At 41.5% G+C, this 16227-nt stretch overlaps 1 protein-coding gene across 2 annotated transcripts in view; it reads left to right on the top strand.

Moving 5' to 3' along the window:
- The window catches only part of CLPB (caseinolytic mitochondrial matrix peptidase chaperone subunit B), a 221791-nt gene that overhangs the window by 129646 nt on the left and 75918 nt on the right, over positions 1-16227 (top strand). For both annotated transcript variants that reach the window (XM_033947532.1, XM_033947533.1), the window contains exon 7: positions 537-651. In XM_033947532.1, the coding sequence (XP_033803423.1) occupies positions 537-651 (115 nt within the window). The remainder of the gene's footprint in view (positions 1-536; positions 652-16227) is intronic.

Below are 16227 nucleotides of genomic sequence, written 5' to 3'. Positions count from 1 at the left end.
TCAGTTTACAGGATATTATATACCTCTTTACTTATGTTCCCTTTGCCTAATATTACTTTCTTTTTAAAGATCAGAAACCGTTTTTGTGACGCACATACAGGAAGGGAGAAAACATTTTCATATAACTAGATCAGGAGATAAAAGAAGTGTGTGTAGTTTTGCAACAGGAGTTAGATGAATTTTACAGTCTTGCAGGAGTGAAAGAGTGACCTGGCTCTGGACAAGTCACTTAATCCTCAATTGCACCAGGTACTAAAATATAATATGGGAAATGCTTTGATTGTAACCACAGAAAGGCAGTAGATCAAGCCCCTTTTCTCTCTTATATTCTATTTTGTTTTGATGAAAGTGTATTGATGCACCTTCTTGTCCAGTTTGTCTGTCTTGACTAGATTGTAAGCTCTTTTGAGCAGGGACTGTCTCTTCTGCGTATGTCTAGTAGCGCTATAGAGATGATCAATAGTAGTATGTTTCTGTAAAAGAAATTTTGGAGGCAAGGATTCTATTTGCTGACTGAACATGTTCCATTTTCCCAGTTTCTGGAAGAGGAGAAGAGGAGGGCGTTAGAGGAGCGTCGTAGATTCCCTTTGGAGCAGCGGTTAAAAGAGCACATCATTGGCCAGGAGAGTGCCATCGCCACTGTCGGAGCAGGTACCACAATGGAATCATTTTATTGTAGGGGTTCTTTTGTTCATGGTTTTTGCCTTTTGACTTCAAAATATTGCGTTTCTGACTCTGTGTATCACTAAAGCAAAAGTTTAAAAACATAAATTTCTCTGAAGATCAGCAGTTCATTTAACATGCAGCTGAATCATAGACACACATTGCACTTCCAAAGCTTTGTCATAAGGTCTGCAGTCTTTGTTTATTATCTATGAGATGTCATTGCAGCAATCCAGCAGGTGCAGTGAGATGTACGGTTGCAAACTTTGTGGCCTTTGTTTTCGAACATGCTCTTAAGTTAGACATTTTCTTATGTCACCACATCTTAGTTCTGTAGTCAGTTTCCTGGTATTTTCTTGACTTCCTTTCTTTCCCATCATCTCCCACCTTTTTTTGAGCAGGTCCACCAAGAAATGCTGGCTTTTACAAAGCCACAGTAGAGGTTTTTACCACAGGCCAGCGAGGTAAATGCTCTGATGCTCATGGAATTCCTACAAACATTGCAGCATTTACCTCGCCAACCCACGGTTGAAACATTTACCGCAGCTTTGTAAAAGGACCCCTCTGAAGAAAAATCACTTCCATATTTGATTTCACGTAATAAGGTTTTCTTTTTGTGGAACAGAAGCAAAAGTGACTTCAGCTTTTGTCTTGAGTAGTGTCTGCTCCAGGAGAACAGCTTTTAGAACAAGATCTTGAATTCAGTTCCAAGAAGCTGACCATATCCATGGTCATAGCGGTGGCCAGGCAGTCTGTTTGTCTCATTCTGGGCCCAAGAACTGAGCCATAAATCTCCTTGCTTATTTGATAAGGCCTCCAAAGACTTGTGCTGAGGGATGAATACAACTCGGGTTGAATCTGCTCCTGAAGCTCTGGCACATCAAAGTTGTAACGTGAAATAGAGTTGAGTGAACTCAAATATGATAGATGTTTACCACATTCTGAAACAGGCATACTGAAGGTTAACTCATCTTCCACATTAAATTTCTGCACTGACCTTTCCCTGAGCAAGTCTGAAGCTGTTAAGTTGACCATCAAAAATCTGCTTGGAATGTGCAATTTCCTGTATGAGCGGTTCCCAAATTGTGGATCACAACCCCAACTGGAGTCATAAAAGCCTCTTTTAAGGTCACAAGCCATCAGCCCAACAGAGCTAATCACAAGCTTCCTCTCTCTTCTGCTGCCAACCACAGTTGGGCCCTGCGTCTTCCTGGTTTGTTGTCGGTGGAGGCAGCAGCAGTAAAAGAAATAACAAGTTGTGTGTCCACCTCTCTGCACATAACTCTAATAGTTCTGCCAGTAAAAGGGACACAGTCCTTTGATGTGTCCATTAGATTGGACCTCCCTACAAATCACTTTGTCACTAGATCAACAGTAAAATGGTTGATAGAGACTTAGGTGCTATCAACTTGTGCTCGAGACCCAGCGACTTGATGAATTACAGATCTAAAAAGAGATCAGTTTTGTTCTAGTCCAGTAAAGTCCTTCAGGGTCATCCCCATGGGTTTTTTTCAGCCATCTGATTGCAGGTTGCCCTCTTCACCTGCTTCCTTCGATCTTCCCAAATATAATGTCTTTTTCCAATGATCTTTCTCATCTGACAGTGATACTAAAACAAGACAGTTGTAACTTCATCATTGGGGCTTCGAGTGACATAGCTGGTTTGTTCTTCTGGCAGTCCACAATAGGCATAAGATCCTTCTCTAGCACCAAAGCTCAAATGAGTCAAATCTTCTTTCTGTCTTGTTTCTGTAGTGTCCAGCTTTCGCTGATAGAGATAGAGAAGACCTAGGCAAAGCAGAAAATCACTGGCAGCCTTGGGAATCCACAAAATAAAGGTAGAGAATCCCAGGCACTCACTATTAGTTGAACTCGCCTGCAGATTGTTTTCTTATATTTGGCCAGTTCCTATCAGGAAGAATGAGATCATTATTGTGCTATGTTCCAAATACTTTTAAAAAATATATTTCAAACGATTAATGAAAAGTACCTTGAAGCTCACCAATTCATTGCTGGTGTTTCAGCTTTCCCTCTTTGCTGCTGGGCTAAATTTGTATGCACAAAATTGCAAATAAAATGTTAGGGTATAGAAACATGATGGCAGGTAAAGGCCAAATGGCCCATCCAGTCTGCCCATCCGCAGTAACCATGATCTCTTCCTCTCTCTAAGAGATCCGACATGCCTATCCCAGGTCCTCTTGAATTCAGACACAGTCTCTGTCTCCACCACCTCTTCTGGGAGACTGATCCATGCATCTACCACCCTTTCTGTAAAAAAAAGTATTTCCTTACATTACTCCAGAGCCCATCACCTCTTAACTTCATCCTATGCCGTCTCATTCCAGAGCTTCCTTTCAAATGAAAGAGACTCGACTCATGTGTATTTAATAGGTATTTAAATGTCTCTATCATATCTCCCTCTAGTGCAGGTTGTTATTTTAGTCCATTTTCATGATATTCAGTGCAAACCAACTGAATTTGTCTGCTTAAGTATAGTCGCTTAAATAGCTGGCCTCATTCATCTATCATTAAACCCACCTGTTTGACACCTAACCTCCTGTATCCTCCTTTCTCTATTCCCCCTTCCCCTTCCCCTTCCCCTCCCACATCCTCCCCCTCTTACCCATCCCTTTTCCCCCTCTCTCCCCTCCTACCTCTCCACCTCCCTACTCTCTCCCCTCTCTTCCCTTCCCTCTCCATGCTCGCCCCTCTCTCCTCTCTTTAAGTCGCCTTGAGCCTATGTAGGTATGAGTGATGCATAAATAGAAGATTAGATTAAACATTAGTATAGTAAAAAAGCAATAGCAGAGAGATACTCAGGAGTGCTGTAAGCCTGCAAATATGTTGCGGATCATTGTCCCAGTGTCACTGCCTCATTTTATAAGTACTTTTTTGGTTGCTGGTGTTTCCCCCACTGTATTGCATTTATAAGTAAAGAAAAAAATAGAGCTAATTCCACTGCCCATGATCGATGGATTACAAAGAAATGTATATGAGTATTAGATCCTGGTACGTGTCACATTATGGTAAAAACCTAAATTGAAATTCTTCCATGTTAAGTAAGAAAAATTTAACCTGTAAATTGTAGATTATGGGGCTCATAATCAAAACTTAAACATGTCTAAAAACACGCCCAAGTTGGCACTTGGACAATAATCAAACCTATTTTTTTGACGTATCAAGGGACTTTTTAGGCCTCTGAATGCCGCTGTGCGCCCAGAGCTAAAAAGGGCATATTTGGAGGAGTGGTTTGGGCAGGATGTGGGACGACCTAGACTTAGTCGTCCTGCAGGGATAATCGAATGCTTTACTAGACTTCCTGGATGGAACTTATACGTTGTGAGTTAGACGATGTAAAAACAGGTATAAGTGCCCAAAAAGTATCCAAAATGACCATATAACCACTGCAGCGACAAAGTAAAGACCCACACACACTCCCTTTCACTGACCCCCTCACACCCCCACAAAGATTGGAATAAAAACATACATACCTGTCTTCAGAACATTAGCATCTACTATAGGAAAGCCTAGTTAAGCTGCACATAGGTCTCTTAAATAGCCTGGGGGTGGGCTAGTGAACCATAGAGAGGAGGACCCAGGCCCATAAGCCACTCTAACATGTGCACTCACCAAAACACCCCAAAAATCTGCTGTACTGCCATATGTGGCCCCTGCAGCCATAAGGGCTACTGGAGTTGTAGTCAGGTGGGTAAAGTGGGTTTTGGGGGGCTCACCAGTGTGTGGCACCCTTTTTTGTAAAGTTCACAGCAGTGCCCTCTAAGGTACCCTGTTGCCATGCCTGGGTGGCCAGTCCATCACAATGCTTGCCCCTCCTACATCCAAACGATCTTGTTCTGGGCGTTTGGGACTTGGATGAAATTTTGGTCGAGAATATGGTATAAATATAGACAAACAATAGCCTGGACGTCCAGATAGATGATTCTTGAAAAAAAAAATTATTTTAGATGTATTTTTTGAGAATGGACATTTTCCCAATGCCGACTTTACTGTGTTTTATGTATGTTCAACCTGTAACCCATTCTGAGCTCTTTGGGGTCAACAGGATTGAAAACAAACAAAGAAATACACTTCTCCCTCCGGATTCGCAGGGGATATGGGCAGAGCTGGACCGCGAATGGCGAAAAACCGCGAATATCCGGCTCTGACCCACCCCCGCCTCCCTCCCACCTTCCCGGCCTTACCTGGTGGTCTAGCGGGTTTTCGGGGCAGGAACGATCTTCCTATGCTCCTGCCCCATGCAGATCGCCATTAGGAAATGGCTGCTGTGAGTTCCCGTAGTCTCTCGAGGCTATTTCCTAATGGCGATCTGCACGGGGCAAGAGGGTAGGAAGATCGCTCCTGCCCCGAAAGCCTGCTAGACCACCAGGTAAGGCCGGGATGCCGGGGGGAAGACTTAACGATGGTTTTGTGTTTTTTTTTTTCCCCCTCCCCCAAAAATCGCAAATATGTGAAATCGCGATTGCCAAAACCGCGAATGGGGAGGGGGAAGTGTAAATAATTCTACCACAGTACTTTTTTTTACTTCAGTATTTTTGGGATACTCCTGTCCCAATTTGCAGCCCATTGAGAAGTTGTGGTTGAGTGTACAGCCAGGTGCTACTATCCCCCAAAGCCGAATCTTAATACACCCCAATAAAAAGTTTTGCTCATAGATGCATTCATATCTGCTCACGTGGCGTATCATCAAATATTTCAGCTATGAAATCCTGTCACTTTGGATAGGTATTTCATCTAATTTCTTTCGCATGGCTTAAATTGTGGAATACTCTTGTGGGTCAGTTGCAGATGTGTGCTGATAAGATTGGCTTCAAAAAAACTTCCGCTTTTTGGAATTGCTTTCTTGTGAAAGTGTCATTACTCTGTTCTTTTGAATGGGAAATACTCGTACGTCCCGTTGTTTGTATTTATGTATTATGAATGTTTTACTTGAGACAGTATATAAAATTTTAAAATAATTTTAAACTAAACAAAAAGGATGCTTTTTGTTTGCCATTTTTCTGCATCAGTTTGGATAATCGCATCTCTTGCCTCATGTCACAGAATCAAGGATATGTTTTTGGAAACCATATTAGCGTTTACATATTTCATCTCTGCTTGAAGGGCTCTCCCCTCCTTTCAATGGACATTGAACCTCATCTGCTGGTAACTAGCCAGATAACCAGTAGGATTTATGATCACAGATTGATGTGTGTTTGGCCCATTTGTACTTAATATATAGGAGACACACATACAATTCTAATAAGGTTACAGTAGTTAATAAGGTCCTGTGGTCACAGGATGGCTGGATCTCCTTTCGGCTGCAAGCAAACTCTCTGCCTGGAAGCAGAAGCGCAAGCTAATTGCTGAGTTTTGATTAATGGACAGCGGCTGATCCTGACACAGGTGGTGTCTGTGCACATTAAAGCCGCCTGCTTTATAGAGGCCTCTGATTGAATTATGGGTCATATGCTTGATACCCTTGAAGCCTCAGGATATTTAACCGAAAAGCTGACATTTTCTCTTCCTTCTTTCCCTCATGTTTTTCCTTCTTGCTCTATTTCAATTCTGAATGTTTTTTTAGTGCAAGAGAGTTCATTATTCCTATTTTTTTATTTTTAATAACATATCTAATTACTGTATGCAATATACTTGAATATAAACCAAGATTTTTAGACCAAAAAATGGTCCAAAAATGGGGATTTATGCTTATATTTGAGACTCTCTTCATCTTCCCCCCTCCCCCCCTCCTTCCGTGGTTTCTGGCATTTCTTCCACTACCCTTTGTGGTTTTTGGCATTGCGGTGGCTCCTCTCTCCTGATACTGACAGAGCGAAAGCCATGTACTGGCCAGCGCAAGGCCTTGAGCATCTGTACATGCTCAAGGCCTGCCGACTTCCCCAGCACTGGCCAGTACACGTATTTTTCTTGACATTTGCCAGCATTGCTACAGCCAGCTATCACGAAGAGTGGGTGAGAGGTGGAGAAAGAAATGCCAGTCTTGGGGAATGAAGAGACCGCATACTCTGTAGTGAACTAGGAGATTTAGTGGATATGTGTGGCAGTCACAGTAGTACTGCTTGCCTGTTTGTTTTAGAATGAGGAATGGACAAGGATGATGGTCGTTGGGACCTTGTATTCTCTTTTGACTAGGGATGTGCATTGGTAAAACAACCTCAGTTCAATCTTGAAAAAGTTGGCTTTTATTTGCCTGACTTCTTTTTATTTTTTTATGTGTTTGTGGCATTTGACAGTTTAAACAATTGTTACCTGCCCCCTCCAGGGAGAAAACGATTGTCTCGGTTTATATTCAAGTATATACAGTAACTTTAACATCTTGCTGGATGTTTAGCTAATGGCTAGGAGACGGAACATGTTGCTTCTTCCTTTGTGCAGTAATCCGAAAATGTAAACAGAGAATTGATAACTGATATTTGGTAGAGAGCAGGGGTCTCCAACTTTTTGTCAAGCCTACCCACAGCTTCTTAGTATTGGTAGAGAAGGAGAGATTTTTCGTCATAGATATAATCTATGAGACCATTTGTTTGGCATTGCACACGAGTGTGGCCATCTTTATCTTGCTGATGCTACGAAACATATTTTTTGACATTGTGTTTAACCCCAGCAATGGCCCACATGACTGCTTCAACAACCCAAAGATATCCATGTCAAAGCATTGTGGATTCATTTGCCGGTTTTCAGCCCTATCATCCAGTAAATAATACTTTTTAAGCCTATGTCACATAGAGTATATTTTATGTCAGATGAAGAATAGTGAATGATAAGGATTAAGTAGCTTAATCAATCCATTGGGATATCAAGCCATCTAGTTGTTTACTTGCGATACATTTATTAATATCTGGATTAGCAAAAATTCTGTACATGATAGAAAATCAATTACTGAGTCCAGTGTATACATCCTGAGAAGACTATTAAAACCAAGAATGAAGATTCTATGGAATCCTTCTCAAGCAAGCAGGAAGAACTAAAAATGATCTCTTAAGGTTGATGCTCATCTGTGATCAACTGTCTTGTTGCTAATTGTGAAGTAGACATGTCAAATATATGCATTTTTACATTTTTTAAAAGATTTCTGATCTGTAGTTTGGATAAATTCCTGGAGGAAAAGTCCATAGTCTGTTATTAAGACATAGTTGAAGCCTCTGCTTGCCCTGGATTGGTAGCATGGAATGTTGCTACTCCTTGGGTTTTGGCCAGGTACTAGTGACCTGGATTGGCCACTGTGAGAATGGGCTACTGAGCTTGATGGACCATTGGTCTGATCCAGTAAGGCTATTCTTATGTTCTTATGGGTTTCTCATTCATTCTGACATCTCTAAGACATTTTGTTTTTCTCAGGATGATCCACTGCTTTCATAAAAAAATTCTAAGTGTTGTGAACCCAAGATCTCCAACTGGAGTCCAGAGTCAACTGCTATAAAATATTTAAACAATTATGTAATGGGCCTGGCTAGTGGCTCAGGCCACAGTAGACCTATGAAGCTGTATGAGCCTAGGAGTACCACAGAGGTGACACGTGAGTAGGTAGAGCTCATGATATGTTATAGAACAAGCAATCATATAAGTTTTTTGATAGAAGCTGGTACAAAAGGCAAAGCTCCTACTGTAATGAATCATTTTATTGTACTAGGATAGATTTGAAAGGACACAGGCTTGTTAATCCTTTATAAAAATGAGCATTAGTCATGCAAGGCCTGTTTCTTTTCATGTTTGTTCTGTGATTTGGAAACATGACAGTTCCCTTCCACTCTTACAGACATAATGAACACATCAATGGGAACTTGTTCAATCTGTCATTCACGTCAGTACAAGATCTAAGTTCTGCCTCTTGAGTGCTTGTAAATAAATTGTCTCCATCTAAATTTGAACAAAATTGAGCTTATTGTACTTTAGTATAATGCTGGCCTAATTGTTCACAAGTACCTTGAGGTTGAAACTCATTTCTTAACAATTCTATCTAAGATATTATACTTAGGGTTGGTGCTTGATTTCTGCTGTAGATCACCAACACTGTGTGAAAGTCCTAGTTAGTTCCATGTGATCTTGCAGCAAATGGTTCTAACTCTGGATTATTGTAACTCTTCTGTTGTTTTTATTAAGAATACTCCAATCAGGAGGGCTGCACGAGTGGTGTAGCCACACAGGACACAAGGGAGATGGTGCACAAAAGTCCCTCTCCATCCATTGCGGCCTCTGCAGTGGCTGGAGCAAGCCATAGTAACATAGTAAATGATAGTAGATAAAGACCTGAATGGTCCATCCAGTCTGCCCATAAGTTATACCCATTAAAAAATACATGATTAAATTAATTTGTCTCTTCTTTGATATTTCTGGGCCATAGACTAAAGTCCACCTGGCATTGTCCTAGGTTCCAACTGCTGAAGTTGCCATCTAAACTCACTCCAGCTTATCCAACAATCCCATTGGATTGCAGGATATCTACCCTAAAGTCTGGCCAGTAACACCCTCATGTTCCAAGTTAGTGGGGTCCCCTTTGATGGCCTCCCCAGTCCATCTTACACTGAATCACCATATATGGGAGACAAACCATATGTCTGTCCAATACCAGCTTTAGTTCTTGAATTTATACCATTTGTTTTCTAATTAGATATCCTCTGTGTTTGTACCATGCATTTTTTAATTCCATCATTGTTTTCCTCTCCACCACCTCCCTCAGGAAGGCATTCCAGGCATCCACCACCCTCTCCGTGAAAAATAATTTCCTAACAGTACTCCTAAGTCTTTCTCCCTGCAACCCCAAGTTATGCCCTCTAATTTTACCTTTTTCCCTTCTCTGGAAAAGATTTGATTCTATATTAATATCTGTCAAGTATTTAAATGTCTGTATCATATCTCCCCTGTCCCTCCTCTCCTCTCCTCTAGAGTATACATGTTTTGGTCTTCCGGTCTCTTCTCATACTTCTTTTGATTAAAAAAAACCTTTACCATTTTTATCACCTTCCTCTGGACTACTTCAAGTCTTTTTATATCCTTCACCAGATATGGCTTCCAAAACTGAACACAATACTCCCAAGTGTGACTTCACCAATGACCTATATAGGGGCATCAACCTCCCTTCTTCTGCTGGTTATTCTTCTTTCTTTACAGTCTATCCTTCTGGTTACAGCCACCACCTTATCACACTGTTTAAATGCCTTTAAATCCTCAGACTCAATCACCCCAAGGTCCCTCTCTCCATCTGTGCTTATCAGCCTCTGACCTCCCAGCACATATGGTTCCCTCGGATTTCTACCCCCAGATACATATCTCTGTACTTCTTCACATTGAATTTTAGTTGCCAGTTGTTAGACCATTCTTCTAACTTTTGCAGATCCTTCTTCATGTTTTCCACTCCCTCTGGCTTATCTACTCTGTTACAAATCTTGGTATCATCCGCAAAAAGGATAACCTTACCTTCTAACCCTTCAGAAATGTCACTCACAAACATATGAACAGAATCGGTCCCAGCACTGATCTTTGAGGCACTCCACTTCTCACCTTTCCCTCCTCTGAGTGAATTCTATTAACCACCACCCTCTGGTGTCTGTCCGTCAACCAGTTTCTAATCCAGTTCACCACTTTGGGCCCTAACTTCAGCCCATGGAGTTTATTCAAGAGCCTCCTATGAGGAACCCTTTGAAAGGCTTTGCTGAAATCTAAGTAAATTACATCTAGTGCACGTCCGTGATCCAATTCTTTGGTCACCCAGTCAAAGAATTCAATCAGATTCATTTGGCACGATTTACTTTTAGTAAACCCATGTTGCCTCGGATCTTGTAATCTATTGGATTCTAAGAATTTCACTAGGAATGATTAGTCAGATACTAATGTTTTTAAATAATATAAAGACCAGTAAGGTCAAAAGAGATGTCTTTAGTTTATTTTGGAATGTGAGGTAGTTCAGTTGGGATCTGAAGGTTGTAGAGAGATTGTTCCAAATCTTTGCGCCAATATATGTGAACATGGTTTAGGGATGTTTGTGTTTGAGGTCTTTTGAGGCCAGTTGACGTTTGCTAAGATTTCTGTTACAGGTGGGCCATGAGGGGTTGAATAAGTCTATGTCATTGCAGAGTTTCCATGAAGGATGCATAAGAATATATATGATATCTTGAAGTTTATTCTAGTATTGACGGATAGCCAATGTAGATGTTTGAGGTAGTATAAATTGGATCGTATTTTTTCAGCTTGTAGATGAGCCTGATTGCTGTGTTTCGTATTAGTTGTAGTTTGTGGGCCAGTGTTGTGTGATAAGAATATACCTGCAAGCCAGTAATTTACGTGCATGAGCAATACAAATGACACTTCTGCTAGAAATTAGACTACCATGACAAAAATTTTAGAGCAATCGTTCTCAACTCAGTCCTCAGGGTACACCCATCCAGTTGGGTTTTAAGGGTACCCACAATGAATAGCATGAGAGAGATCCACATACCATGAAGGTGTGCATGCAGAATTATCTCCTGCATATTCAGTGTGGGTATCTTGAAAACATGACTGACTGGGTTTTCCCTGAGGACTGGATTGAGAACTGGTGGTTATTGGATTTAAATTTAGCTCAGAGTAAGTTACATTTGGTACAGTAGGTATACAGTGTTCCCTCGGTCGTTCTCGGTTGGTGGTTCGCGGTCCTGGTCATTTGCGGTATTTTCTAACTGCGAACCGCCAACAAGGAGAGGGCAGTGGGAGAGGCAGGAGAGAGCAGCCGGAGCGCCAGCGAGTGCAGGAAATCACTCACTGTATGCTCCGACCGCCTCTTCCTGCACTGTTGGGCCTTATCCAATCAGGAGCTGCTTTGACACGCAGCTCCTGATTGGTAAGGCCCAACTTAGTGCAGGAAGTGGCGGTCGGAGAATACAGCAAGTGATTTCCTGCACTCGCTGGCACTCCGGCTGCTCTCTCCTGCCTCTCCCGCTGCCCTCTCCAGTGTCCCCCATGAAAAACCGTATTCGCGGTTTTTCAAGATTCGCGGGGGTTCCTGGAACGGAACCCCCACGAATATCGGGGGAGTACTGTATTCCTGACCCTGGAAGACTCATAGTCTTAGTTTTTATCTGAATCCAAGATCACAAGGTGTCGCAGTGGATTTTGAACTGGACTTCCTTGGGTCTCAGCCCAGTGTTCTAACTATTAGACCAGGGGTTCTCAACCCAGTCCTTGGGGGAAAACATAGCTAGTCAAGTTTTCAGGATTCCCATAATAAATATGCATGAGAGAGATCTGTGCACTGTAGAGGTAGTGCATGCAAATTTTATCTAATGCACATTCATTGTGAGTATCTTGAAATCCTGACTGGCTAGGTGTGTCCCAAAGACTGAGTTGAGAACCCCCTCATTATTGGTAACATGCCTAACTTACTACACATTACATTACATTACATTACATTAGGGATTTCTATTCCGCCTGTGCCTTGCGGTTCTAGGCGGATTACAATATAGAAAATATCTGGGACATTCCAGTAGAATTACATTTCAGGATAGGAGTAAGTTACAGGAACAGTGAAGAGTTATGATATTACAATTTCACAGAAGATATTACTTATTTCAGAAGATAATACATATAGCAGAAGATAATGCATTTTAAAGAGGTAATACATGTCAACTCGATCAGTTAAGTCGGGTGTAGTGTAGAAGAGTTACAGTACATTCTTGATCAGAGACAAAGAGGTAATATGGATGAGTGATTCCGAAGTCGTTGATTGGGAACTCATTGGGCGGTGGTTAGAGTGATGGGAGATATTTTTTGAACACCCTGTTTGAACAGTGGAAACAGCAATGAGGAGGCATCTGACGTCTGATACAGTTGGCCTAATGAGTGTGTGGCTGTCCCTTAAAATGAGAAGGCTCATGCGATGCTCTTTGGTAAACTCATCACCCAGTCACAAAATATACTGGGCAACACAGTCAAGAGTAAAAATGGCTCTTTTATTGCACCAAAGTGGCCAGACAAACCAGAGTCCTTTACTTCTGTTTCAGTGGCAAATTACAAACACCAATACATATCAAACATTTAGAGACCTCTGCAGTATATCTGGTTAGGGATAAACTAGTTCAGTGTCTCGCAAACTTTTTCAGCTGGCGGCACACTAAATGCAGTCCTGGCCAGAAGGCACCCGGAAGTCGATGTGTGACATCAAAGTGTCAACGTCCATGCATGCGCAGAGGCCCGTCTTGGTGCGATCCCGCCGTTACAGGGATCCGGGAGGTGCAGGGAGAAAAGGAGAGATGCCGGCCAGGAGGACAGTTGTCCACGCTGGCTGATTTCCTACAGGATGTACCTCTCGCCATGGATGACTCTCCTCACCATTGTGTCCCGATACACCAGAAATCTCAGGAGGCACACAGTTTGCAATACACTGAACTAGTTGATTAGCTTGGTGTTTGCAGGGTGAAATGCTATAAGAAAGTAAGCCTTTCACTTCACAATTGGTAAACAGCAACATTAGGATTAGAAATTAGCATTGAAATTAGAAAAGGTACAGAGAAGGGTGGCAAAAATGATAAAAGGGATGGGACACCTGCCCTAAGAGGAAAGGCTAAAGTGACTAGGGATCTTTAGCTTGGAGAAGAGACAGCTCAGGAGAGATATGATAGAGGTCTATAAAATACTGAGTGGAATGGAGCGGGTGGATGTGAGTCACTTGTTTACTCCTTCTAAAAAACTAGGACTAGGGAGTATGTAATGAAGCTACTAAGTATTAGATTTAAAACAAACAGGAGAAATATTTCTTCATTCAGCATGCAATTAAACTCTGGAATTCGTTGCCAGAGAATGCCTTGAAAACAGTTAGCTTAACAGGGTTTAAATAAAGTTTTGGATAAATTCCTAAAAGAAAAGTCCATAAGCCATTATTAAGATGGATGTGGGGAAATCTATGGTTTATGGTTTATTAATTTTGTTATACCACTCATTCATTTTACTGGTCCAAGCAGTTTACAAAATACAATTAAATATTTAAAATATATAGATGTATATATAAAATAACTCCATTGTTAAATAGGATAGACCTAACCTATACAAACAGTAAACATATCCGAAAACATTCACTACTTATTATGTTATTAAGATTTAATATTTCACAGGACCAGAACATTTAGAAGATATGAGTAATATCAGATTGATTCATATCTTGTCTGAATGCTTCTAGGATAAGCAGCATAAAATGTGTTACTCTTTGGGATAATTGTGACCTGGGTTGGCCACTGTTGGAAACAGGATACTGGGCTTGATGGATCTGCAGTTTGTTCTAGTATGGCAGCTCTTGTGTTCTTATAATGAGATCAAACTTAGTAGCTTGGCTATACACCTAATGAATGTTGTTTCTGTTTCCATACTTGATTGAGCTATTATCTCACAAGTTTAGCTATGTTTATCTTGTGTTGTTAAGAGTTATTTCATTTAAACATAGCAACATGATGGCAGATAAAGGCCAAATGGCCCATCCAGTCTGCCCATCCGCAGTACCATTATTTCTTCCTCTCTCTAAGAGATCCCACATGCCTATCCCACGCCTTCTTGAATTCAGACAAAGACTCTGTTTCTACCACTTCTTCCAGGAGACTGTTCCATCCTTTCTATAAAAAAAGTATTTCCTTTGATTACTCCGGAGCCTATCACTTCTTGACTTTATAACAGTGACCTTTATAACAGAGAGAAAAAAAGAGGAGGAGGACTAGCAATAATAATCAAGGACTCCCTAACCCTAAGCATACTAGAAAAAACATCCACCCCGCAAATGGACTTCCTCGCATGTCATCTCACAAACCCAACACTAAAAAACTCACTAAACTGCATGCTCTGTTACATAACACCAGGAAACTGGACCACAGTGAGACCTGAATTTGAAAACTTCATCTACCAAAACTCATTAACAGCAGAATATAACCTTATCCTAGGAGACATAAACCTTCACTTAGAAGACACAACTTCCACACCAGCAAATATCTGTCTATCCTTCCTCAATGCCTTATCCTTCCAGATCCTAAACCCACAAACCACCCATGAAAAAGGTCATCAACTGGACATTGCAGCATTCATGACTCACCAACCATCCAACCCAGCAATCCAAACTCCCAACGGAACATGGCCCCATCCCTATGGTCAGACCACTACACATACAACTTCAACATCAACTGGACCAAGACCAAACCCACACCTCAATGCAAAAAATCCACATACACCGCACGTAAACATATCGAGCCAACCATTTTTTGGTCAAAAGTAGACGAAACTATCCAAGACTGCGACCCAAAAGACTTCATCTCTCACTGGAAGAATGTGACCACCAACATCCTTGATGATATGGCCCCTCTACAAACCAAAACCAGAACCAGCAGGAAATCAGACCAGTGGTTTGATAATGAATTGCTCCAACTCAAAAGACAGTGTAGAAGATTAGAAAGAAAATGGAGAAAAACCAACCTAGATCAAACAAAAACCGACTGGAAAAAAATCAACAAACAATACAAAAATCTACTAAAGGACAAGAGGAAAACCCATTACACTAATCTCATAGGCACGGAAACCCAAGATTCCAAAAAACTATTCCAAATCCTGAAAGATCTAACAGACACCAAACCATACACAACCACCAATAACACCCCTCCTCCCTCAGCCATCCTCTTCAAGAACAAAATTACCAACACCAGAGCCACTCTCAACCTTACCCCACCCCATCAAAACGCAATCACAATCCACCCTTCAGAAAAAGAGTCAACTGCAGCAGACAGAACATGGTCTCAGTTCCCCAACATACAATGGTCCGAACTCAATAAATTCTACAAAAAATACAGCCATGCCTCCTGTGACCTCAACCACTGCCCCTCATATCTCCTTACTACCTCCAGTGTAAAATTCCGCACCATACTTCTACAATGGATTCATTCTACGCTCACAGAAGGCATTTTCCCTGCTGACCTCAGTGAAATCGTCATCACCCCAATCCAAAAAGACCCAAAAGTACCACAAAACCACCCATCTAACTTTAGACCTATTGCCTCCATTCCGCTATATGTCAAAATTATAGAAGGCCTAGTAGCCAAATTCCTCACCAACTACCTAGATGACCATAACCTACTCCACCCCATGCAATCAGGCTTCAGAACCAACTTCAGCACAGAGACACTACTAGGCTCCCTTATGGACACTGTCAGACACGACACCTTAGTACAGGGAAAAAAATGCTTCTCATACAACTGGACCTTACTGCTGCATTCGACTTAATAGATCACAACATCCTTCTACAGATCATAGATGCAATAGGCATCTCAGATAAAGTATACTCTTGGTTTGAAGGCTTCCTAAAATCCAGAACCTACAGTGTAAAATCAAACAAAGAAAAATCAGAACCTTGGTCAAACCCCTGCAGCATACCACAAGGATCTCCACTATCCCCTACCCTCTTCAACCGTTACACTGCTTCTCTAGGAACACATCTGGACAATCTAGGCATAACCACCTATAGTTATGCAGATGACATCACCATCCTCATCCCATATGATCATTCTAAACCTACCATGACAGACACACTTCACCGAACACTTGAAACAA

This window comes from Geotrypetes seraphini, chromosome 6 (genome assembly GCF_902459505.1).
Source record: "Geotrypetes seraphini chromosome 6, aGeoSer1.1, whole genome shotgun sequence".
Taxonomy (NCBI): domain Eukaryota; kingdom Metazoa; phylum Chordata; class Amphibia; order Gymnophiona; family Dermophiidae; genus Geotrypetes; species Geotrypetes seraphini.
This window is presented reverse-complemented; position numbering and strand designations above follow the sequence as displayed.